At 42.4% G+C, this 26,580-nt stretch overlaps 1 protein-coding gene across 1 annotated transcript in view; it reads right to left on the bottom strand.

Annotated features, from left to right (window-relative positions):
• LOC148021498 (protease Do-like 10, mitochondrial) overlaps positions 1 to 26,580 on the bottom strand; it is a 56,756-nt gene that overhangs the window by 22,879 nt on the left and 7,297 nt on the right. The window contains exon 2 of the mRNA XM_087696907.1: positions 1,476 to 1,721. Within this exon, the coding sequence (XP_087553033.1) occupies positions 1,476 to 1,721 (246 nt within the window). The remainder of the gene's footprint in view (positions 1 to 1,475; positions 1,722 to 26,580) is intronic.

The following is a 26,580-nucleotide window of genomic DNA, read 5'->3' as shown; positions in this document are numbered from 1 at the left end:
AGCCTCACTTGTCTGAATTGCTCCCAGCACAGTTAAGAAAGGATATGAAGAAAAGATCAAAACGGACAGTTTTATGGAACTTTGGTCAATGAGTGACAAGCTTCAAATAGTAGCAGAAATGAGACCCTACATCATTAGCACAACCATCTGAAACCTTAGAAACCGGGATGTTATTTCTATATTTGGAGTGCAAAGAGTCGGGATCTCAAGGCAGAACTGTGATGGCTGCTAAAGCACACAAGCATATAAGCCCGCATCAAAAGACCAAGCCAGCTGAAAAGCTTTATCTAGTTATCTTCTCTGAATGCCTTGTGCCCCAGTACGAAGAAATTTGTAAGTTTCAATGCATGCAATGAATGCTGAGGCACATATGTTCTGTGGTTTTGCATAAGCTAGATTGCAGCTAGACAGGCAAGAAAACATGGGTTATCACCATATAGCTACCAATGAAAAACTTGTCCTGTACAGGAGTTTTCACAACCTAACAGACTCCAAGGTCTGCAGCTCTCCTCAATAAACACCTGAAATTGGACAAAACACAAGTGCCATTCACAGCACAGCACTGTTTAGAAAGCACAAGGATGAGTGGAAACCCAACAAATAATAAGTGAGACTTCTTAGAAATACCAAAATAAAGCTCAATTTAGAGAACTAATGTCCGAGAAACTTCAAAAGACTGATCTGCAAAAGAAGCTACTCTTCTAGAAGTCAAAATCATACTCTGAAGCAGAACATCAAATGCAGAGCAACGAGAGGAGAGAGGGGAGTCTGCAAAATCATAACTTCTCCAGATATCAAATTCCTGTCCCACATGCATAGTTAGGAGTACAAAGAGAGAATCCCCAAAAAATAGGGAAACATAGATAAAGGCAGGCAATCCATGAACATACACTCAAAAAAGCATACTTCCGATGGATTCCCAATAAACCAACTGTACCAATACTGGGCAGAAAAACGATTCTATAATTAGAGCACAAACTCTTGACAATGATGAAAAAACAAGGTGTTCACTCAGGAGTGCTATCATAACTGTAAAAAAACCTAACCAAAATGCTCAGTGACTAATGGCATCTGCCCAGGGCCTAGCACCTACATTCTGTGCTTTCAGATGAGAGCAAGCAGGTGAGAATGGATCCTTACTTCCCAGATTGACCATTTCATTCTTGTCTTCATAAATTAGACATTTTACAAAAGTTTTTATGAAAAATGGCCAAAAGAAAGAGTGTAAGACGACAAGTCCATGGCAAAATCTAAGCAATCACTCCTACCCAAACCCAAGCAGTGTACAGCTAAGCTCTAGATTGGTGGCACATTATCGCATCAAATACAGCCATCGAAAATATATTTACATGAACCTTTAGACTTAAGAAGAGCAAACATGTCCCAAGAAAAAAAAAATGCTGTAAGTTATCCCTTGCAGATAAGAGCAAACATGTCCGCAGAAAATTTGCTGCAAAAAAGAGATTAAGATATACCTTGGGGATAACCAACAACAGCCACTGCTTCCTGCAAATATGGGATACCTCCAAGCTCCAAAGGCTGCATTCCTTCCCAGAAGTCCTTATCCTCAACCGTTAGAAGGGCAAGGTCACACTCATGGCCAACAGCTTCAACCTTTGCCTTGAATTTTTCTGGAGATCCATGCTTTCTAACCTTGACAAAGGTCTGGTCAGCCACCACATGTGCATTGGTTATGATGCGCTGCCCACTGATCACAAATCCTGCAGTAGCAAAGGAATGCAGCTAGCAACAGCTCTCTCTCTCTCTCTCTCTCTCTCTCTCTCTCACACACACACACACATACATCCCCCTAGGATCCAACCTGAATACAAGACATGAAACAAGCCATACCCACAACACAACATAAAGGGAATGGCCATCAAACTCACCTCCCAACAATACAGCCAAATGGGCTAATCCTTGAGCCTGGGGCCGACAATGTACTGGGTCACAAAAGTGCCCCAAGAACTAGCATCCCATGCCACCAGCCCACACCTATCCCAATGTACGAACATGTTGGCTAACAGGCCTAAAATCTAAGAGTGGTGATCACACAATGATGTGCAAAAATAGGCCTTGAGTCCTATAAACAAGACTCCATTGCCTAACCTTAAATTGCCCCCTAGTGCATTAACATTAGGCCACTTTATGACCCAAGGCTGTGACCAATGCTGCTAGTGCCCATCCAAATGTCCAAGGATGTAACACTTTTGTGAAGATATGCTAGTGGTTGCACTAGGACAAAACAAAATGTACAAACACGACTAAAACGAAATAACGTAGATTAAAACACAAACAAATAAGGAAGATAACTCTAAAGTAGATGAAGGAATGTTGTAAATGAATGAATGCGTGTACAAAATTATCAAAGTCAATGCTGTCCAACAGCCCATGACTCTCATAGGAGAGAGCTGATTGAGGGAGTAGTCAAAGTGTGAGGTCCACCGGAGACACATCCCGAGTGCTATAACCACCAATCAGAGCTAAGATGAGGCTGTAGACAACAAGGAAGTTGTCACAAGAATGTGAATTTTTAACTTAATTCTCTTTGGATACTTAAGTTGGGACACTTAAGTTGTGCACATGTGAGGTGCAAATGTAAGATTAAGTTAATTAAGTTAGATGCAAGTCACTGAGACAAATTATCCTAGCTTGAGCATTGGGGGACATTGGCAAAAGTTATTGTGGACAAGTGCCACTAGATTACCTAGGACAAATCTTGGTTAGGAACATTGAATTCCCATTGGAAGTTACTTTCAGTGTCATGAGGGTTAGAGCTTCAAATGATTTAATGTCCTAAACTAAGGTTTGTAGAAAGTTTCAAGACTTACAAATTTAAAATTCAGGCTGGGCACCATTTAATGTTCTTTTAAATGAGAGCAGGGCCAAAGGACTAGACTGTTCGTTTCAGCATGTGGAAGCCCCAATGAAAATGGAAATTTGCAAAAACTCAAGTTTGGATCAGCCCAAATGCAATAGTAACTTCCGTGTTGGGCTGTCTTTCTCCCATTCTGGGCTGTTTGCGGCTGATCTAAGGGTGGAGAACTCAGTTGTAGGTAGGGAGACAGCTACTAAAGCTTCAATATAGCAGGGCCACCTGATCTGGAACAGATTCTGGGACTGTAAACAGCGAGAAACCCTAAAAATGAGGTCATTGACTGTTGCTGGTGCAGAAATTAGGGTGACACACAGCAGCAAAACCCTAAAAACCAGCATGTGACTAGATTCTCTCTCTCTAAAACAAGAGGGCATTACTCTTACAGCACTTTCTTGGCATCAAATTGAAGGTTTCTCTCCCCTCTGCCGTCGTCCTCCCTCATCTTAGCAAATCTGAAGATATTCAGCATTGTTTTGCAGAATTTAGACCTAATTGCTGCTGTAATTAGGGTTTCTTAGCCACCTCAAAGTGCATGCCCATTAAACAAAGGCCCAAAGATCAGAGCAGCTGCTGGTAATGAGGTATTTACAGCAGATCTGATAGAGATTTTACATTCACATTGAAGCTTACCCACATGCAAGTGTTTTCGATTCAATTTGTGCTCAAATCATGTTCGAATCAAGGGGCAAATTGGATCTTGATGCTGCTGGTCATGAGTGACAAGCTACAGTGCAAATATTGGAATTTGTAGAAAGATCAGTCTGAATTTAGACCTAATTGCTACTATAATTAGGGTTTCTTAGCCATCTTGAAGTGTGTGTCCATTAAACAAAGGCCCAAAGATCAGAGCAGCTGCTGGTAATGAGGTATTTACAGCAGATCTGAGAGAGATTTTGCATCCATATTGAAACTTACCCACATGTAAGTGTTTTCAATTCAATTTGTGCCCCAATTGTGTTTGAATGAAGGGGCAAATTGGATTTTGATGCTGCTGGTCATGAGTGACAGCACAAAATATTGGAATTCGTACAAAAATCAGTCTACGTCTCAATGTACTGCAGATTCATAGCAATACAAGTTAAAGAAATAGTGCAAGGGGCACTAGTTTTAGGGCCCATCACGTGTCAGCTATCCGAGATTTTTGTGCTAAAGTTTTATTTCAAATTTGTGAATTTATTTGCTTGTTGCTTTAAGTGGTTAATCAGGTTATCTACCACCCTATCCGAGAAGGAAGGCTGGCTTCAAAAGCAAGCTGGAAACCAAAACACAGTAGTCCCTAGGGCCGGGCATGGTACACAACTATGTACTGCCTGAAAATGATGGCAGCTGGTCACAAACAGCAATCTAGCGCTGGGCAACAGCTAGCAGAAGTTGATCTTGTGCTAGGCAGCCTACACGGCTGCAAAACACAGGCCTGCGCAAGTCGTGGGTGAGCTGGACAGCAGGGCAGCCTGTCAAGGTGGCAATGATGCAGTCTACAAACTCCAAATCAGATTGCCAGCAAATGGGCATGTCACCTAAGTGGAAACAGCTGGAGAGCTCAAGCATGTGTGGGCAGCAACAGCCATATGATGAAGATTGGACTCTGGAGTGAATGGGTGCACACAATACTGAGTGACTGAAAACACCACCTATTTATAGATGAGGGACCAACTGATTTATAGATGAAGATTGTAGTGAATGGATGCACGAGATACTAAGTGACTGAAAACACCACCTATTTATAGATGAGGAACCAACCAAACTATGAGAGTTTGTTTAAGGAACATAGAAACTCTTTTTAGCATTAAGTTTCAGTTTTGAGGCTATTTAAGTGAGCTAATTAAGGTCTCATGAGAAATGCTCCTTTTTTAGCTTAACACCCCTCTCAGGCCCAAAACTGGAACCAGAAAGGAACAAGCATAGCTCACTTTGTATATAACCTAAGACATCCCACCCCAAAGTAGCCAAGGCATCAATCAATGGGTGCACGTTGGTTGCCCAAGAACCTACCAAGATTGGAGAGGCAATGTTTATCTTGTCTCAACTATCCAAGGGGAGTAGCACCCACAAATACAATCGCAAGTTGAATGTTTAGGTGGGAGAATTGGGCCTTAGTACAACACTCCTCATCTACATGGCCCTAGTGTTGGCAATGTGCGCAAAACCTATTCTTTTTAGAGAGTTGCTATGGGTTTAATTTCTTTGGTTTCTTTGACTTCGTTTGAAGAAGGGGTATCACCCTGTTTGTGTTGCCTTCCCATCTTGAAAGTACTTGCCACCTCTCGATTTCCCCTTTGATAAAGAGAATACTAAATCCCCCTCCAAAAGTGGAAATGGAGAAGAGCATAGTAACATGGGATGTCCATTTTCTAGCTTCTCATCCTAGTCCCATCCTATCCCCATATGGTCCTAGTCTCGTTCCCATGTTAAAGCCCCCTCTCATGGTACCAAGAAATGGCAATTCCTGCCCCCATCCCCATTCCCGTCCCCATCCTTGTCACCAAAGCCCGTCCCATGTTACTATGGTTGGACATTATCATGCAACCTCGCATAACACAAGAAAGCATTCGAACTTAGAAGATTGGCCGTTAGGATAAAAAAATGACTTGATGCATAATTTATAAAGTAAAAGCATTTAGGTAGCAGCTTATTTGGAAATAATGTGACCTAATCATCATTTGACTGATGGAACCAGTGGAAAAGATAATGCACCATCAGGTGGCTATGGAAAATTGCCTTAGAGAACCTATACAAAAGGGAAATGGAGCATGTATAGCCCTCTCTCCTACCAACCCGTCACTAAAACAGCTCCTAAAGAAGAACCCTCTACAAAGACAACCTACTTGATAAAGACAACCCAGGTCCGAAGTCTAGTAAGACCATAATCTGAGAGAAGGTGGAAGCTCGAGTCCAAAACATGTAGGGCCTCTGAAACAAAGCTCGATAGACGGTCAAACAATAAAGGCAAGGTGTCAACATCACTACTAGGCACTAATGAAATGTCACCAGCCGTGACTATACCCTTAGATGGACGAAGCTCTTGCAACAAATCTCCTAGAGTCATATGCCTCGAAGCACCATTGTCAATAGCCAAGGCCTCTCTAAAAATGAGACAACCGATGAAGAAGGCTCCTATTAGCTTGCCTATTTTAGTCTGTCAATCTATCATCTCCTAGTTCTGAGCTCCGCTAGAGTCTGACTGAGACATAAGAGCTCTAACTGTGTTCTTTCTTAGATTTGTTTAGCAGTTTTGAGTTTATGGAACCTTTACATGACACTTTCCAACCCCTGCCACTTTTCAACTACTACTAGAGTGCCACCTCAACATTATCGCTACCACGTCAGCATTTTTTGGGCCTCCAGTCAGCTGGTCGGCTAGTTTTTTTAGTTTTCAGCTATATATAGCTGATTTTCTGGCTGGGCAGAACACTTCTTTTTCAGGTGCTCCATTGGTGGCTGCAATCTCCTCTGTCTCCAGTGTGGACAGCAGGTTGGATACTCTGTCTTTGTCACCGTCTTCATCATCATCACCGTCGATGCTGCTATCATCATTCCAGCCTGATCCGGTGCCCTCACTGACGCCTCGGGCTGCATGCCAAGACTGATCAGTCCACTCTTTTGTATTCAATATTCTTCTTCTATCAGTGCAAATTTATTTCCTTCATCTCTTGCTGTCTTTCTTTCTCTCTCTCTCCATGTTCATGGTTCTCTTCTGTTGCGCACTCACATGGTATCATCGCCAAAGTGAGTACACGGAGTTACCCCATCAAGAAAAGTGCCCCCCCTCCCTCCCCCCCACAGGCTAAAAACACAGATTTTCAGCCATCTGCCCCTTGCTGAAAACGAAGATTTACTATGTTCTACTACTCCATATGAGATAGGTGGACCATCTACAATCCTTCTATCACAAATGTGTAGCTGATTTCCACTGTTCGGGACCATCTACAGCAAGATGCAGATTTTTTGGCTGTCTGCAGAAGTTGAAGATGTCTTATCACCAGTTCAATGGCTTTGATGACTTTAAGGAGGAGATCTCTCACCATTCCTCTGAAAGGCGGCATGATCATTGTGAAGAACGGAGGTCTCCGAGCCCTCTTGTGCAAGTGTCACCATTCAGATCACAATTCTCCTCCTCCTCCCTCTCTGCATGTTTCCCATAGAACTCGTTCTACTAGCTTTAAATTGCCTCACATGGCACCACCAGTTCGAGTGCATGTTCTCCCTTTTCTACACAAAGAAGACCGGCTAGATGGTTCCAACTATTCGCTTTGGTCATGTAAGGTGAAATGCATACTTGACACCTTCGATCTCTCGGAGCTTGTTATCCTACATATTCCTCATCTCGTAGAGGATCCCTGTGTGGGAACAACAATGGATCATGTGGCCCTCTCAAATCGACTCAATTCTCGAGCCCTGTCCTTCCTTTTTATGAGCTTACAAGTTTCTATCCTAGTGCATGTTCATGTTCAACTAAGATAAGCATTACATGCTAAATTAGCCACTTAAAGAGCCCCAAAAATGCTTAATTAATCAAAATCATAATTTGATGCGTGGTTCGAGAGAGTTTTTAAATTGTGCACGGTACGAGGTCTTGAAACTTTCTATAAATAGGCAAGCTTCCCTCCATTCACTCTGTCTCGTTTTTGCAGGTTTTAGGAGTTGTATCTCTGCTACCCACACCCCGTTCATGGAGGGCATCTCAATCAGAGCTTCCCCTTACTATCTGCTACCATTTGGAGCCTAATTCCAACCTCCATCTCTGTCTTTGGCTGTCACCATCATTAGGAGTTGTTGCCTCATCCTCTAGAGCTTGCACTTACTACTATCGTCACCTACTAGAGTGTCGCCATCATCCACACACTACCGCCATCATCCATACATTTGTGTTTGCTGAGTTTTGCTCTTCTCCAATTGTTGCCATCATCTCCTACACACTTGCCTTCAGTCTCCAACCGTTGCCCAGTTTTTTCTCTCAAGTACCTTCGTTTTTAGTTTATCTTTCTCCTCACTGTCTATCTGCATTAGATCCAGCTTCCACAACTGCATTTGATAGTGTTACACTCTCAAAGGCTGCATTTGCTGCATTTTGAGATCCATCAGGAGGACAATGTTGAGAAACCCTTCACCCGCAGTTTGCGTTTTGCGTTTAGGGTTTGCAGCCCCAAAAAGGGGCGCCATCCTAGACTAATTGTGCCTATTTATAGGCCACTCTCTCATTCATTCCTCGCGGCTGATTCACTCAGTCCATCCCCTCCTCTCTCCAGCCTCTCCACTACCCTCACACCCCTTCAGGAGGACATTGCGGTTCGTGGTTCGTGGCTGTCTTCATCATCTTCCTTGTGCTACGGCACCCTTATTCCCTTGTATCACATTCACTCCATGATTCGAAACTTTATCATTCCATTCATTAGAGTTTCTTCTCTCTTCTCTTCTCTTCTCCATGTTTGACGAGTTCACTCCATGTTCCTCCCCGCAAACCCTACTGTCTCACTGGTACGTCATCTTTTGACATGGTATCAAAGCCGATTCTGCTCAAACAGTGGCAAAGATCCTCCACTCCAGTGAAGGCAAAGACAGGTGGTGGGTTCGGTATCCACTTCTATTCTTCCGCTGCATTTCTCGTTTTTGCAGATTTCAGGTGTTTCAGCTTGCTGTCCACACCCCGTTCGCGGAGAACATCTCAGCCGAAGTTGTCCATTGCTGTCTCCATCAATTGGCACCTGATTTCCAACCCTCTTCACGCAGTTTGGAGCTGATTCCAGCCAAGTAACTGCTATTCCTGTGCAGACCTGCTGTCGTACACCCTGCCACATCATCACAGTTTTGATGCCTGCGTTTTTAGTCTTTCTCTCTCCTCAAGTTGTCCTGCCTACGTTTTTAGTCTTTTTCTCTCCTGCTGCCTGTCCTACTTGCGTTTTTAGTCTTTCTCTCTCCTACAGGCTGTTTTTCCTGCATTTTAAGTCTTTCTCTCACCTGCTGCCTACGTTTTTAGTCTTTCTCTCCTACAGGCTGTCATGCCTGCGTTTTTGTTTTTCTCTCTCCTCACCTGCGTTTTTCTACTGGTTGCAACCTCTTACTGCTGGTCACATCCTCCTCCCACTGACAGCTCACTTCCAGCCCTTCCACTACTCTCCCACCCCTTGAGGCCGACATTGCGGTTCGTGCTTCACACTACCCTCACACCCCTTGAGGCGGACATTGCGGTTCGTAGTTCATGGTGGCTGACCTCTTCCTTATTCAATTTGCCACACCGGTACCATGGCGTCTCCAACGATAAATTGCAAGTCTACTAGGTGTTCCCACTGCGGCACGAGCGGTCATCCCACTGAAGACTATCAACATCGACCTTTACTCCCCACCCCTACGGAGTACATGCGTCTTCCACCAGGCACTCCTTGTGCCACCTCTCCTTTCTGGGCCACAGAGATCGTTCTGCATCGGCTATCAGAGTACTATGCTCAAGGCAATAGACGCATCCGATGCGCACTAAGTCCTTTCCAGCACATGGAGGATCGATTGGCGCTCCAATCTCCTGGAGATCGTCGCAATGCCAGCAACAGTCTTCTCCTATTTTCATGTACAGTGGCTTCCACGACCTACAGATCTACAGTTCGCTCCATCACGAGACAGTGATTGTTTGATATCGTCTCCTCGTCAGTCTGCTCCTTCAAGAGACAGTGGCTGCTCAACTCCTTCCTCTTTTTCGACTACCCAATCTACTCCACTGAGAGATAGCGACTGTTGCCCATATCTTGCTCATTCTGAGCCCCACCCTTCCCCACCCTCGACTCCTCAGGTTCGAGAGGCTACCTCTGGGAGCTCTTCGACACCCCAAATACCTTCTTCAACCCAACCAGCGGTACTTCCTTCGTCATCACACATTTTAGAGTCTGTGATCCATGAGTTTTTTGGATTCCCTATCTACTTTAGAGGGGGATGTTGTTTCTTTGCCCTCAAAGGGGGCATCTACTTCTTCTTTGACTTCAACAGGGGCCCCCCCACCTCCCACCTCAAAGGGAGAACCTACTTCACATGAAGTTCTTCACCCATCCTCTACTTTCTTGGGGTGGCTGTCTTTGACCAGTCATCTCTTCTACTGATACCCAGGATCTTCAAGTACCACCTAGATTGGGACCTCGGAGATTCAACCGCAACTTAGTGACGAGACCTTCGTATTCCTTCCAGCATGGATGCACGGAGCTAGTGGCTTCTCTCTCGAGGTTGTGTTTCGGGTTCTCCAATTCACTCTGTCTACCGGTCTTTACTGCAGGTTCCCTTTCCGATGGAAATCTTGGATCTTAGGGATCCTCTACATCTTCTTTCTCATCTTCTCTTCTTGCCTTGGTCACTTGGTTAGCATGGAGCCACCTCCTGAGATCGAGTACAGGCATATCCTTATGGTTCTCGACACCACACAAAGTCCGACATTCCTCCTATGCATTGCATGTTTTCATCATCTTTGTACTAGGGCGCTTGGGCAAGTGAACAATTTCCCCACGAGGGACACTGTCCAAGTGGCACATGCTACATGAGCATTCTTCAGCATGTAGCATTGCATCTCCACCTCACTCTTCTCTTGTTTTCCTTTTTGGGCCTGAGAGGGGGTGTTGAGAAACCCTTCACGCTTCACCTACAGTTTGCGTTTTTGTGTTTCTGCGTTCTGCGTTCTGCGTTTGCAGCCCCAAAAAGGGGTGCCATCCTAAACTGACTGTGCCTATTTATAGGCCACTCTCTCATTCATTCCTCACGGCTGATTCATTCAGTCCGTCACCTCTTCTCTCCAGCCTCTCCACTGCCCTCACACCCCTTCAAGAGGACATTGCGGTTCATGGTTCGTGGCTATCTTCATCATCTTTCTTGTGCCACAGCACCCTTGTTCCCTTGTATCACATTCACTCCGTGATTCGAAACTTCATCATTCCATTCATCAGAGTTTCTTCTCTCTTCTCTTCTCTTCTCCATGTTTGCCGAGTTCACTCTGTGTTTCTCCCCGCAAACCCTACTGTCTTGCTGGTACGTCATCTTTTGACAGACGACACACTCTTCCACTCAGCACCTCTGCCTCAATCCTCAAGACACAAGAGTTTGAGGTACAATTTTCATTCTTGCACAATTTGTTTGTTGCATGAGCATTGTATATTCAATATTCAATCATTCATTCAAATTCCAGTGTGTTCATTGTCTCTAAGTTACTCTAACCCTAACTATGTTCTTTTGAGTTTATGCTTTGTCGTACACTTTCATTTATGTTTTTGCGTTAGAATAGTTCTTCACATGGTATCAAAGCAAGATTCTCTTCCGCAAAAACTCGGCCTTTGATCTGAAAGCCCTTCGCAAAAAGCAACAACAACAAGAGGGCAAGATGACTTCGAACACACCTTTGTCACATCATCATGATGCTTCCGAGCCTAGCACATCGAGACACATGACGGAATGGGCTTCACAACTTACTCCTCCATCTAACATGGCTAAAGAGTCTTTAAACTACCATGGAGCCCACAGACCATACAAGATCTCACAAGCCAAATACGATCTCATCCTCAAATATCGAGCTCAATAGCAGATTGAAGGTAAACTTGAGTTTTCCTGTTTAGATTTGATGCACCGATCTAATGATTTTGCAAGAAGAATAGAAGCTCCACAAAGGACTCGCCAGCCTGACATGAAAACTGGCATGAAGTACAAACCATTTCCATCTCTACCACCATCATCTCCATCTTTACCTCTTTCATATTTTCCACACACTTCTCCACCTTCATTCACTCCTATGTCAGGTACCCATGCTGCTGCTTCTCAATCTTTTGATTTTACTTTCTCTTTTCCGAAAGATATCAAAGATGCTCATGATGAAGGAACTCTTCAAACTGAGTATTGATTCATTAGCCCCAAAGAGGATAGGTTTTTCCAGTTGCGCTTAAGAAAAGATAATACAAAAATTGCAAGAATCTATAGTGAGTGCTCCTCCTTCATCTTTTCCTTCAGCTTTTATATCTCTTGGTCAATTTGATTTAGGTGATTCATCTTTTTCATCATTTGCATTTAATGGACAAAAGGAACCTAACACATTTCCCACATCAACACAAATGACAAATCCATTTAATCTCCCACCCATCCCACCCACTAGTTTCGTTGCACTATCCTTTTAGCCTCCATTAAGTGCACCTTACATGACTTCACACATCACCCCAAGGGGTCCTTCACCTTTACGCGTGCCTTTTAGGACCTCATCTGTTCCTCAGCCGCCGCCAAGTGGTGTCTCGATGATGGAGATTCATTCTACCATCCCCACACTTTCAAGTTTTTCACCGTTTGGAAATGCTACCCTTTTGTTATATCCCAACTGACCATTGGACATAGCTCACATGTCCCAGTGCCTTCATCTCCACCGGTACTTTATGAAAACATTTATGTTCCAATGCCTTCACATCAATCCGCACCCATTGAACATTATCAACAACCTATTTATACCTACCCACCTCCCCCTCCTCCTTATCCCCTTCCACCTCAACCCTATTCCGCATATCTGACACCTCATAATTCTTCATCCCCATCAGCCAAACATGCCTTTAATGACAAGACTCATTTTAACAGGTCAAACTTCACTACTTGGTCAAACCCAATGAGACATATCCTTGACTCCCATAACCTACAGGATCTTGTGAAAGGGTTGAAACCCCAACCTAAAATCACATCTATTCTATACGAGGTTGTCCGCTCATGACAATCTAGAAATACCTCCGCTATTGTCAAGCTAATGCATGGTCTCTTACCGGAATTTCATTCATAGCTTCTATATTTTGACTTAGCATCCGAGCATGGGATACACTTCATTGACCGCCATGCAGCTCAAGATAGGACTCATCATATCAATTTGGATCATGAGCTCCAAAACTTTAAAATCATTAATCGGGATGAGTTGAAAGTCAAGTTGACTCAGCATTAACACCTTCTCACCAAGTTCTCTATCATGGGGGCTCTGAAGTCCTTGAGCAATCAAGTCACATTGTTTCTAAACAAGCTACTGAGAAAATACTTCCATTTTGTGCAACAAGTGATCGATGATTCCACACTCACAAGATGCAGATGCTAGAATTATAGAATGAAAGTACAATAGGTCTTCAGTAAGTTAGACCTATCTCTAACACAACTAGAGTTCATTTAACTCTAGAACTAACTCTAGAAGTGGTGACACAATTTATTAATGTAGTTGTGTTCACACTAAACAAGCCGACTAAAACATTGGCATTGCACATAGAATTGGGGAATTCTTACACCCCCTTCCACTATCAATGTGATACAAGTACATGAAGATTAATCATCAAAGGGTAGCAAGTTCAAGGACTTTTAAAAAGCCTCAAACTCTCACGAGAAAGTGCTGTGGTGAAAATGTCTGCAACATTCTCCTGTGTAGGAACATACATCAAACTGATCTCTCCTACATAGCATCTCTCTCTGACATAATGGTAATGTACCTCGATGAAACACAAGATTCCATGCAACTGCAACAACACTCTTGACTGTCAGAAAGAATGAATGTAGGACCCTCCAAAGAAATTCGTAGATCAACCAACAATCTACGCAGCCATACACATTCCATTGTTGCAGTGAAGGTTGCCCTATACTCAACCTCACAAGACAAGGTAGCCACTGTAGGTTGTTTCTCACTTAGCCATGAAATGCATGGCCGGCCCAGAAAGAAATAGTGTCCACTAGTACACTATCTGGTGTCTGCATCACCAGCCCAATCTAAATCACTGTAAGCCTATAGGTACAAGTCTCCCCCTTGGGAAATAATAATACATGTGACTGAGTAACTTACAAATATCTGAAGATCCACTTAACAACTTGCCAATATATGGTTCGTGGGGTATGCATATACTTGCTCACCTAAGATATTGCATATTGAATATCAAGGCATGTGTAGAAAATATAAATAAAACAGCGAACAGCTTGGCTGTAAATTGCAAGATCATATATCTCTTCACCATCGTGCATAGATAGCTTGAAGCCTGGCTCCATAGGAGTGCACATAGGTTTGCAATCTTGCATATTTAACCTATGTTACAGCTTATCCACATACTGTGACAGCCCATATCTGACAATCATGCTAATTTTGGGTGTACTAAATCCCCAGATGATGTATAGACAACCCATATCTGACATAACAAATGCATGTTTTAATTCAGCCTTATAATCTGCAATTTTTTCCTTTGTAGGCCCAATAAGGAGCATGTCATCTACATAACGAATGATAATCAGCAAGTCCCCCCTCCATCCTTGATGTATAGAGTGGGAGCATTCACACTATTTTTGAACCCTTTGTTGGCCAAATAAGCGTCAATTTTAGACGAGAAGCCTGTTTAAGACCATAAAGAGCTTTATGCAACTTGCATACCATGTGCTCTTTCTCTTTAATCTCAAACCCTGGAAATTGAAACACACAAACATCCTCATGCAAATCCCCATCCAATAATGTTGTTTTAATATCCAATTGATATACTTTCCAACCATAATGTGCAACCATCGCAATCACACATCTCACCATACTCATAAGGGATATAGGAGCAAAAGTTTTCTTATAATCTATGCCCTTCTTTTGCGCATAGCCTTTTGCAACCAACCATGCCTTGTACTTGTCAATTGTACCACCAGCTTTATATTTGAGTTTGAAAACCCACTCAGTGCCAATGGCCTTCTTACCAAACGGTAGATCTACAAGATCCCATGTAGAGTTAGTGGCAATGGAGTCTAACTCCTCATGCATGGTCTGCATCCAATGTACATCTTGCTAAGCTTCATCCAAGGAAGTAAGCTCATCATCATCCAACAATGAGCTCATAAACACGTGCTCATCACAATCATCTACTTCCGTTATATCAACCAAATGTGCCCCCCTGCATCATTTGCCACATGCCTAGCATGCATGTCTAGTACGCTGAGGTAATGGGGCATCCAATTTACTCTCCTAGAGAGTTTGTAGCAGCCATCTCGAGACTGTTTTTGTTGCATTTAAAGCAGCCCTTTCATGTGGAACTGCTGCCTCCATCGCATGTGGCAAACCCTCATCAATACCTATTAGTAGATCTGACAATTCATGTGTGAGTCTGTGCATGCCAGCGAGGGCTTGCTACATTCTAGATATTTTAGTCATTTTATATTTGTCATTTTCATGGTGTTTAGGCATTTATTGCTGGCCGAGTGACATCATTCATGGCATTGATTCGGCCTATATATTGAGGCTCCTCCTCCTTAGTCATTATCGTCATTTACCTCCTCAAGTTCTTGTGGAGAGAGAGCTGGTGCTGCTGCCTTGACAGCCAGTGACTCATGTTGGATCTGTACTCTCATATCTTAGTATATGGATTCCATTTCCCAAGCATCTCTTTGCTTCTAAGTTCTTTGTGCAATGTTCTTTTCTTTTGCAGTGTTTCTCTTTCCTCTGTCTCCTGTGTTCAGCAATCTATTACAGCAGCTTACCACACTTCCATCACTGCATCCACTTCTGACATGGTCTGAGATTGCAGGATCACTATTCCTGCTGCTGTTTTCCACTGTTTCAGGTCTAAGTTTTGACTTTTCGCCTGCTGATTGGACCTATTTCTGACTGCTGCGACTGATTTACAGCTAGGCCACCATCCTCTGCTAATTTTCAGTCTGTTTTTCTGCTCTTTTCTCAGCGTTTTGCAATCTGCCATCTGTGTTTACAGTTTTCTCGGGCTGTTTCAGGGCTAGGGATCTGTTATTGACCCTTCCACATCTCTGTTTTTGGGACAGCAGGCTGAGGTGGCCTGATTTCCTGCAGGTCGACTGCATTTATTGCAGTTCCTAACTGCATTTTGTCATCAGCACCTGCGTTTTGCCTTTTTGCTTCTGTGCAAGGTTGGGTGACAAGTTCCAAGCTGTTTTCTGGCTATGTTTGGCTGGTCTTTTTACTTTGTGATACACTACTCAACTTTAGAGAGGGTTTGTGTGCATTCAATTGTCGTGTTCTCATCACTGCACTCCGATTACTATTGCTGTTTTCTCTATGTGCTTTCGTTACTACTTTGAACTTAGGCAATCCCTGTGAATTTGTATTTTTGGCGTACTTTTCTCCCTGAAGATCCTTGTCTTTCTTTATCTTCTCTGTATCTCCCTTATCATGGCTCCTCCGGCATCTCCTCCTAATGTCTCGTATCTTGGTATATGGATTCCATTTCTCGAGAATCTCTTTGCTTCTGAGTTCTTTGTGCGGTGTTCTTTTCTTTGCAGTGTTTTACTTTCTCTTGTTTTCAACAATCTATTACAGCAATTTACCACGCTTCCATCACTGCATCCACTTCTGACAATACCCTACTATTCGGGAGCATATGGAACAACAACAACTTACTGTAACAAGTGTCCTGCCATTTACAGCAGGCACAAACTCAAAAAGAAAGTGGTAAAAGGCCTTCAAAAACATCACCAATGTCATGTGTGGCTAGCATTTGAAATTGGTCATGTGAAAATGCTACATTTTCAGCAAATATGACATCCCTACTAACAAACACATTCTTCCTGTGTGGATCATACATGTGATAGCCTTTGCTTTCCGAACTATAGCCAATAAAAAGGCATTTTACAGTCTTATCATCAAGCTTCCCATGAAGCTCTTTCGAAACATGCGTGCAAGTTATGCAAGTAAACACCTGAAAGTAGTCAACTTTGGGTTTCTTGCCATGCAAAGCTTCGAATAGTGTGATTGTCTTCAAAGCCTTTGTAGGTGCACAATTTAATACATGATTGGCACACAATACACTAAAGCCCTTCTAACCAAAATCTGTGAGGCAGCCCCTTGCTTTTCAATATACAATGAGTCATTTCCATAAGAGTCAGATTCTTCCTTTCAGCAACTCCAATTCGCTAAGGAGTCATTCTAACAGTGGCTTGATGCATAATGCCAAGATCCAACAAATATGTCGCAAATGCACAAGACATATACTCCCTCCCTCTATTTGTGCAAAATGTCTACACCTTTAAACCAATTTTAGCCTCAAGCTTTGCCACAAGATGTTTAAAATGCATGAATACATCAAATTTAGTATTAATCCCATACATCCATGTATACCTCGAGTAGTTATCAATAAATGTAACAAAGTAAAGATAACCCCCAAGTGCACATGTCCTCATAGAACCACAAACATTAGAGTGAATAAGCTACATTTTTCAAACGGCATGCACTGCACCATCCTTTTTGAAGACATACATGTGCATCTTACCCAAAACACATCCCTTGCATACATGACGAGGTGGATTCTCCACTGGAGCCAATGCATCAACCATATCACATCTCTAAAGGGTCACCAAACTCCCAAAGCTCATATGTCCATAAGGGCATGCCAAAGCTCCTTATTCCACATCCAAAGTTTCAATGTCCCACATCAAACCCTAATTGGGGAGGCTCCGAACTTTCTACAAATAGACAAGCTACCCTTCCACTCAATCCATCTCGTTTTTGCACATTGCGCATGCTAAAGCTTCACTACCCATACTATGTTTAGGAGGACATCTCATCCAAAGCTGCCACACACTGTCTCTCATCATCTGGTGCCTGTTTCCAACCATCTTTGCCCAGATTTCTCTTCTTCTAGCTGTCGCGTGCTATCCACCATCACCCAATCCTTGCAATTATTACCTAGTGACATGCTGAAGGATGTGTTTACTGCTTTGGAGGCATCACCTACGGATGACATCACATCCCTAAGTTGTGTTTACCCTATGCAACTGCTACATGTGCCTAGAGAACCACTTGGAGGCTGCGTTTTGACCCATACTACTGCCGCCTTGACTGCCAAATACTTTTTTGGCTGTGTTTCTCGATTTTCTATCTCCTCTTTGCCTGTCTCATTGATCTAGCTGTTTGTCACCAGGTGGTGATACTTTTTACAGTTGCTTTTTTATTTACTTATATAAATATTTTTTTATATTTATTATTTTATTTTGTTGCTTCTTACCCCCAAAGTTCTCTTGTAATAAGCTGGAATCTTTGCATGGCCAGAAGAGGCAACCATTGGGACAATTTGGACTAATGGTTTGTCTGAGCCTTAGGAACGAATCCATATTGAATGGGCACTCAAAGAATAGAATGCTAGTGGTTTGGGACTGTGTGCTTAGCCACTGGAGATGGTGCAGGGCAATGAGCCTGGCCAAGACAAAAGATGCACATGTGAGAATGCTCATGGAATAAAAGTCACCGTAACTGAGCCACATTACACTTTTTGATGTGGTCACAATGATAAAAGTTGCTTAGAACAACTTGAGGAATGTAAGGGTCACTATCCCTAAAATTTAGGAAGTTACTATTTTTGGACCCCAGAACCTGTTCGCGTCATTATCTTTGTTTTTGCACAAGGATTAATTCTCTGGTCTGTGCCGAGGTCAAATTTTGCACCGATCATAGAGAATTTTAGACCAAAAGGTTTAAATAGAAAAATTGTTACATGCATGCTATGTGGCACAAATTCCCAAAAGAGAGAGAGAGAGAGAGAGAGAGAGAGAGAGCATTTAAAAAAATGTAATAGGCTGAATTGGCAGATTCACCTCAGTTATTGCAACTTTACCGAGAAGCTTTCTTACTGGAAGCTACAATGACTTAGAATGCTTTTTGTAGCAATGTAAATTCTCTATCATTTTAATACTGCATCTCATTGAATGATACACAATGTATGGTTTACATTTAGCATTAACATGTGTATCATTGAATGAAATCTCAGTACTTTGAAGTTGTATTTGTTACACTTCAGTTGAATAAATATGCATGTTGTGACACTAATAGTTCGCGCATACGTGCTATCGCCCCTGTGTTGCATCCGGAAACATGTATATTAGAAAAGCTCCTAGTAATCATAGTTGGATACATGATGTAATCCTCCACCTATGTGAGACTTGAACTTGCAATGACACAAATGGTAGTGGGAAAAACTCCTATCATCGCCCCGTGTCATCTGTTAGCAAGTGATACATGCGATGGCACTAATAACATGGAGAATCTTGTTATCGCCCTGTGTCATCCGTTAGCATATGTGGCATGCAATCGAGGTCGCTTACTTCTTTCAAGAGGAGGGTATGTTACCAGGTGGTGATACTTTTTACAGTTGCTTTTCTTATTTACTTATATAAATATTTTATTTTTCTTTTCTTTTGTTGTTGTTGCTTCTTATCGCCAGAGTTCTCTTGGAATAAGCCAAGATATTTGTATGGCCAGAAGAGGCAGCCATTGGGACAATTTGGACTAATGGTTTGTCTGAGGCTTAGGACGGGTTCCATATTGAATGGGCACTGAAGAATAGGATGCTAGTGGTTTGGGACTGTGTGCTTAGCCACTGGAGATGGTGCATGACAATGAGCCTGGCCAAGACAAAAGATGCACACGTGAGAATGCTCACGGAATAAAAGTCACTGTAACTAAGCCACATTACACTTTTTGATGTGGTCACAATGATAAAAGTTGCTCAGAATAACTTGAGGAATGCAAGGGCCACCATCCCTAAAATTTAGGGAGTTACTATTTTTGGACCCTAGAATTTGTTCACGTCATTATCTTTGTTTTTGCACAAGGATTAATTCTCTGGTCTGTGCGCCGAGGTCAAATTTTGCACCGATCATGGAGAATTTTAGACCAGAAGGTTTAAACGGGAAAATTGTTACATGTATGCCATGTGGCACGAATTCCCAAAAGAGAGAGAGAGGGTATTAAAAAGAATGTAATAGGCATAAGGGGCAGATGCGAGAATGAAGTTTGGAGAAGCTGAGGGTAGATTGCTGCAAGAAAATCAGCCATGGAGAGTACTTCTACATCTCTGACTCAAGTACGGAAGTAGAGCTTGCTCCCTCTGATTAACTCTCTCTCTCTATTCTCAGAGGAAATGCTTCACATGATGGGCTGATTCCATCGAAGGTACAATTCTGTGTTTTCTTTGAATTCTGCACATGAATCATTGAGTATTGGTCACAAAAAATGCAAGACATGCTAGACAGTAAGAACAGTGAATTCAGAGATTTGCAGACTGTAATTTTGCACACGAATCATTGAGTTTTGGTCACATGTTGAACAGTAAAAACATTGTGCTGGAGAGTAAGAACAGTGTTTTCTGCACATGTTGGACAGTAAGAATAGTGCTCTAGACATGCTTGATAGTAAGAACAGTGAATTCAGAGATCTACAGACTGCAATTCTGCACATGAATCATTGAGTTTTGGTCACAGAAAATGCTATGTGTGTATGTGTAAAGACCAGGTGTTAATTGAAGGAACTACCGCTTTATGTGAGTCAGAGACCAATTTCATGGTTCCATTGCCGGGATATGAATACTTTTTTGTAAAAATTTAAGCTCGGCCAGTTTTGGGTGAAAAGGCCATACACAGGTTTTACAGAGATTACAGGACTAGAGAAATGGCAGACATGGATAAAGGCAAAGGAAAACTCCCTCATGAAGAAAAGAGTTCTTCTTCTACTCATAGACCAAAGAGAGAGTTGATCAAAGGGAGCAAGCTCTACCTCCGTACTTGAGTCAGAGACGTAGAAGTACTCTCCATGGCTGATTTTCTTGCACCAATCTGCCCTCAACTCCTCCAAACTTCATTCTCCCATCTGCCCCTTATGTCTATTACGTTTTTTTTAATACTCTCTCTCTCTCTCTTTTGGAAATTTGTGCCACATAGCATGCATGTAACAATTTTCCTATTTAAACCTTTTGGTCTAAAATTCTCCATGATCGGTGCAAAATTTGACCTCGGCACAGACCAGAGAATTAATCCTCGTGCAAAAACAAAGATAATGACACGAACAGATTCTGGGTCCAAAAATAGTAACTCCCTAAATTTTAGGGATGGTGACCCCTACATTCCTCAAGTTGTTCTAAGCAACTTTTATCGTTGTGACCACATCAAAAAGTGCAATGTGGCTCAGTTACGGTGACTTTTATTCCATGAGCATTCTCACATGTGCATCTTCTGTCTTGGCCAGGCTCATTGTCTTGCACCATCTCCAGTGGCTAAGCACACAGTTCCAAACCACTGGCATTCTATTTTTCAGTGCCCATTCAATATGAAACCGGTCCTAAGGCTCAGACAAACCATTAGTCCAATTTGTCCCAATGGCTGCCTCTTCTGGCCATGCAAAGATCTCGGCTTATTCCAAGAGAACTCTAGGAGTAAGAAGCAACAGCAACAAAAGAAAAGAAAAATAAAATATTTATTATAAGTAAATAAGAAAAGCAACTGTAAAAAGTATCACCACCAAGTGACACTAAGCACAGCTGTGTCCGCTGCTACTAGACACCTATTGAGACTGCCTTGCTACATTTCAAGATCTATCGGAGTACAAAATACTCTCCTACTCTTACTTTCTACCACAATCCTCAAGATAAAGAAGTTCAAGGGTCAGTATTCCTTCACTGCATAGTGTGTCTGCTACATAAGCATGGTATTCTATTCACATTCTGTCACAACTCTATAGAAACAGAATTTATATCCTTTTTCATTAATTTGTCTATATAATGATTTACTAAATTGGCACCTCTTTCAGTATTTCTTTAACTTTAATTGCTAATAGATTAAGTACAAAGTGAGATTCCGCAATCTCCTTTACTGATCCAAAAGCCCATTGCTGTACATACAATCAACAAGCAATTTGGACATATTGCCCCTTGATTTACACCCAAGAATTACACAAATGGAACCACAAACTGGCGAAATGTTACCCCAATTCATAATGGAGGGCTTGGCATTTGAAATTCTTGTCAATTCCGCGAATTTCACATGCTGATTTCAATATACAATGCCTTCTCCTATTTGCACGAATCCCAAGGTGACTAGTAAACCCTAATTTCTGCAAAGATTTAGGGTTTGCAGCAGATATCCCTTTGTTGTCCACCAAATTTGGCTGAGATCTACTCAAAATGGCTAAGATGTTGGAGCTCAATTGGGGATGTGCAGCAGTTCGAGAAGTGAGTGACGGCACGAGAGAGAGAGAGTGTGTGAAAGTACAATTAGATTTGAGTGCACCAACAATGTGTTCGTACACAAAGAATAAAATCTATTCATACTTAGGGCATATAAGGGTGCATTCACATGTACAACTGAATAGTGTGTATGTACTATACACGCAAGTCAAACAGGCCTTTATCCCAACAACTGCCCACTTAAAGGTCCAAAATGAACCTCTAATCAACACCCACTAGCCGTATATAATGCTCATGCTGAGCTTTGCTAAGACTTTTAGTGAGGACATCTACACGGTTGTCATGTGTTTTCATCTTGGTCAATGTGATTAGACCATCTTCCAGAATCTGTTTGATAAAGTGATATCGCACATCTATATGCTTTGTGCATGAATGATACATGGCATTCTTGGCCAGATACACAGCACTCTGGCTATCACATCCAATAGTGCAGAACCCATAGACATGCCGAGATCCTCTACAAGTTTGCTCAACCATATAGCTTCCTTAGAAGCTTCAGTAGCTGATATGTATTCAGCTTTAGTAGTACTCAATGCGACAATGTTCTGCAACCTGGAGCACCAAGAAATGGCCCCACCAGCAACTGTAAAGACATACCCGCTGGTGGACCTAAGAGTGTCCAAGTCACCTGCCATGTCTACATCACAATAACCATGCAAACTAAGTGCACCCTGCCCATAGCAAATACACTTTCTTTGTGTACCCTTTAGGTATCGAAGAATACACTTGATAGCTTCCCAATGTGTTTTGCCAAGATTTGACATAAACCTACTAATAACTCCTACTGCATGAGCAATGTCTGGACGAGTAGCAACCATAGCATACATAAGAGAGCCACAAGCTGATATATAAGGAACTCTCTTCATAGCATTTTCTTCCACGTCATCTTTTGGGCCGTTGGCTTTACTAAGCTTAAGATAAGGAGGTAAGGGTACCCCAAAAGGCTTACCTTCAACCATGTTAAATTTGTCCAATACCTTTTCAATGTGCTTTTCTTGAGATAAAAACATCAATTTTTGCATTCTATCTCTATGAATCCTCATGCCCAAAATATGCTCTGCATTCCCCAAATCTTTCATGGAGAAGGCTGATTTCAAGTGATTTTTAAGAGCATCCAAGCTAGTCTTTCTTTTCCCAGCTAGCAACATATCATCCACACACAAAACAAGTAGCATGGGGCTGCCATTTGTATCCTTTTTCATGTACAAACAATGATCTACATGGCTACGTGTAAACCCATGAGATAACATAAAAGTGTCAAACTTTTTGTACCACTGCAGTGGTGCTTGTTTCAGCCCATACAGGATGTGTTTTAGTTTACACATCATTTGCTCTTTTCTAGGAACTACAAAGCCCTCGGGCTATTTCATGTAAATTTCCTCATCAATGTCACCATGCAGGAAAGCTATTTTTACATCCATTTGGTACAGCTCTAAGTCCAATACAGCAATGAGAGCAAAAAGCACACGTAGTGTGGTCATCTTCACAACCGATGAGAAGACCTCTTGGAAGTCAATCCCTTCCTTCTATGCATACCCTTTAGCAACTAGTCTTGCCTTGTACTTGGGTTTCCCATCAACTGTCTTTACTTTGTTAACCCATTTGTTTGGAAGAGGCTTCCTTCCTTTGGACATCGACACAAGATCCCAAGTATCATTAGCATACAGGGATTTAATCTCTTCTTGCATAGCTAGCTCCCACTTACCGCTGAATTGGCATGACTTGGCCTCTTTGTATGTAAGATTCTCACCCTTATCTGTAAGAATCACATAATGCAAGAAGGGGTCAAACCTGTGGGGTTGCCCTCTTATGCGTGTGGACCTGCATACCCAATGATCTACATTTTCAAGAATTGGGTCTACATCTGAAGGTATGTTATTTTCAACATTTATTGGCTGCTGTAAGCCATTTTCAGCATGTTGTTCATGCTGTACAATACCTTCATTTTCATTACCAGTAGCTGCATTTGATTTAATGCTTTTGCAAAGCTTGGACTTCAAATAACATGCATCTTCTTTCCAACTGGGTGAGGGTTTCCATCTAGAAGGGAAGAGATACCAGAGTACAATGAATTTTTTATTTGCTTTCCAAATTGACACTCATTAGAGCCTTTTCAATCAACCCTCTTCAGAGAGGTAAAGACATCAAGTCCTTTCTGGCTCATATGGCCTAAAATCTTGTGCCATAACTCCAAATGGCATCCAACTTCAACAACTGCAAGAAACTTGCCATTCAAGGCTTTACAGTGCAAACAATACAAAGTGCCCTTCTTGGTTCCTTTTGCAATCAGCATGGAACCCTTTTTCACTTTCCACAAACCACCACCAAACAGTATAGTGTAGCCATGCAAGTCAAGCTGACCAACAAATAGTAAACTCTTTTTAATGCTAGACAGCTTTCAACACAAGCTCTTGCCCATTGTCCAAAGACAAGTGTACAGTGCCAATCCCATCAATGTTGCACGCATGGTTATTTCCAAGATACACCTTTCCATAATTGCCTGCATTGAACATAGCAAAACACTCCAAGCAAGGAGTTACATGGAAAGAGGCACCAGAGTCTACAATCCAAGTTTGAGTGACACCATCATAAACTGACAAAATGCATCAATCACATCAGCCTTGGTGATCTGCATATCCTGCATGTGACATACAAGGGCAGCATCATAATCAACTGCACATAATACATCAGCCTCTGTATCCGAAAGCTCCTCTATGACCACACTGGAGGCCACATTGGCCTTTTCCTTGCCTTTGGCTGCTGCCTCAAATACATCTCTCTTATCCTCCTTTTTCTTTTTCTCCTGTATTCTTCTTTCTCCCTTGTTCTTTCTTGTAATATCTGCAATTAGGCTTCTTGTGGCCCTTCTGACCACAGTGATAGCAAGTAATGTCACTCTTTTCCTTCCCTTTGGTTTTGCTTCTGTTTCTATGTCCTGCATTTGCATTTTTCTTTTCAGTCCTACCTCTTACATTCTAAGCTGAGTTGTTGCCTTCTCCACTAGACATACGTCTAATTTCTTCGTTCAAGATTGAACCCCTCACCCCATCATATGAGAGATTGGGGTTATTGCTAAGAGAAACCACCAAGGTCTCCAAGAATCAGGCTGTGTCATGATCAAAAAGACCGCCCTCAACTTATCATCAAAATCCAAATTTACATCCTTCAGCACTCAAGTGCTCAGCTGCAAGCTTTGACTCATCCAGTCGCATATTCACCAACTTGCACATTAAATGCACCTAATTAATAGGTGTGGTGATCTCATAGGTAGTTTTCAGCTTCTCCCATATTGCATGTATAACCTGTATCTAAACCCTTAATGTCTATCAAAATGTCACTAGTGACACCCATCTTAATGTAAGCCACGGCCTTTTTGTGACTCTTGCCCAATCTGCATCAGACATTTGTGCGGGTTTATCTTCTTACAAAGCATCCTCACAATCTGTTAGGAACAATATGCCCTACATATGGTCTTTCCAAAGGTCAAAACCATGACCATCAAACTCTTGATGTCTGAACTGGAAGAAGTTGCAACCATTTTATCACGAACACAAGAGTAAATGCCCTGGACTGCAAAAGCCCAAGCTGAACTAGCAAACACAGTTGTTCTTCCTCAAACAGTAATAAATCTCTGTTGTATACATAAACCAGCCTCCACACGGGCAAAAACTGCAGAAATTTACCAAATTCTGCACAAAGCCCCAAATTTTCAGGTCCAATAGTGCATAATGTCAGACAATCAGACCCAATTGAGCAAAATTTTACCAATGCATGAAAAGCCCCAATTTTCCAAGGTCCAATGTCAATAAATTTTACTCAAAAGATCGAAATTCCGACAAATTTTGCAAAATCCCCAATTGGATTGAGGTCACCACGCACAATGTCTGCAATTCTGACCTAAATGTCGTTGTCAAGCATGGACAACATCAAATTCGAGAAAAGCCCCAAATTTTCAGGCTCAAAGTTGCACAGAATTGATGACTGTGCTTTCACACGTGAACTCCCATAAAGTGAAAGAAATGAGAGAAATTAAATTAAAAAATTCTGACCCAAAAATTGACGAGCAAGGCGCGCAATGTGTGTGTGTGTGTTGGGGGGGGGGGGGGGGGGGGGGGGTCTGTTGACCCGCTTACCTGTCGTGTCAATCACACGACGCGGCCGATCGCCTCTATCCTATGGCCCGTCACGCCTAGTGACCGCATGCCCTAGTGCTACGCCATCGCCTGCTAGGTGACGGTACGTGCTGTTGAAAGTCATGTATGCCTATTGCCCGCTGCCCGATAGTCACACACTCAAGAGCTGCCGATTGGTTGCTGCTGAGCACCCCGACTCCTACTCTCGACTAACCTTCTGCCTCGAGGTGTTCGTGAGTTGACAGTTGTCGCCTATCAGTCTTGCAACAACTGACAGCTAGAGCCTATGGTCTCGGGAAACGCACTCTATGCTCTGATACCAGTTATTGGAGCTCAGTTGGGGATGCACAACAGTTGGAGTGAGACTGATGGCGCGAGAGAGAGAGAGAGAGAGAGAGAGAGAGAAAGAGAGAGTGAGTGAAAGTACAATTAGATTTGAGTGTACCAACAATGTGTTGGTATACAAAGAATAAAATGTATTTATACTTAGGGCATATAAGGGTGCATTCACATGTACAACTGAATAGTGTGTGTGTACTATACACGGAGGTCAAACAGGCCTTTATCCCAACATGAGAAACACTGAGATCTCCTAAGAATGGGTTGG

The sequence above is a fragment of the Lygodium microphyllum genome, chromosome 17 (assembly GCF_053477565.2).
Source record: "Lygodium microphyllum isolate KBCC chromosome 17, Lygodium_microphyllum_v1.1.10, whole genome shotgun sequence".
Taxonomy (NCBI): Eukaryota; Viridiplantae; Streptophyta; class Polypodiopsida; order Schizaeales; family Lygodiaceae; genus Lygodium; species Lygodium microphyllum.
The sequence above is the reverse complement of the archived record's forward strand: the minus strand, read 5'-3'. Positions and strand labels throughout refer to the sequence as shown.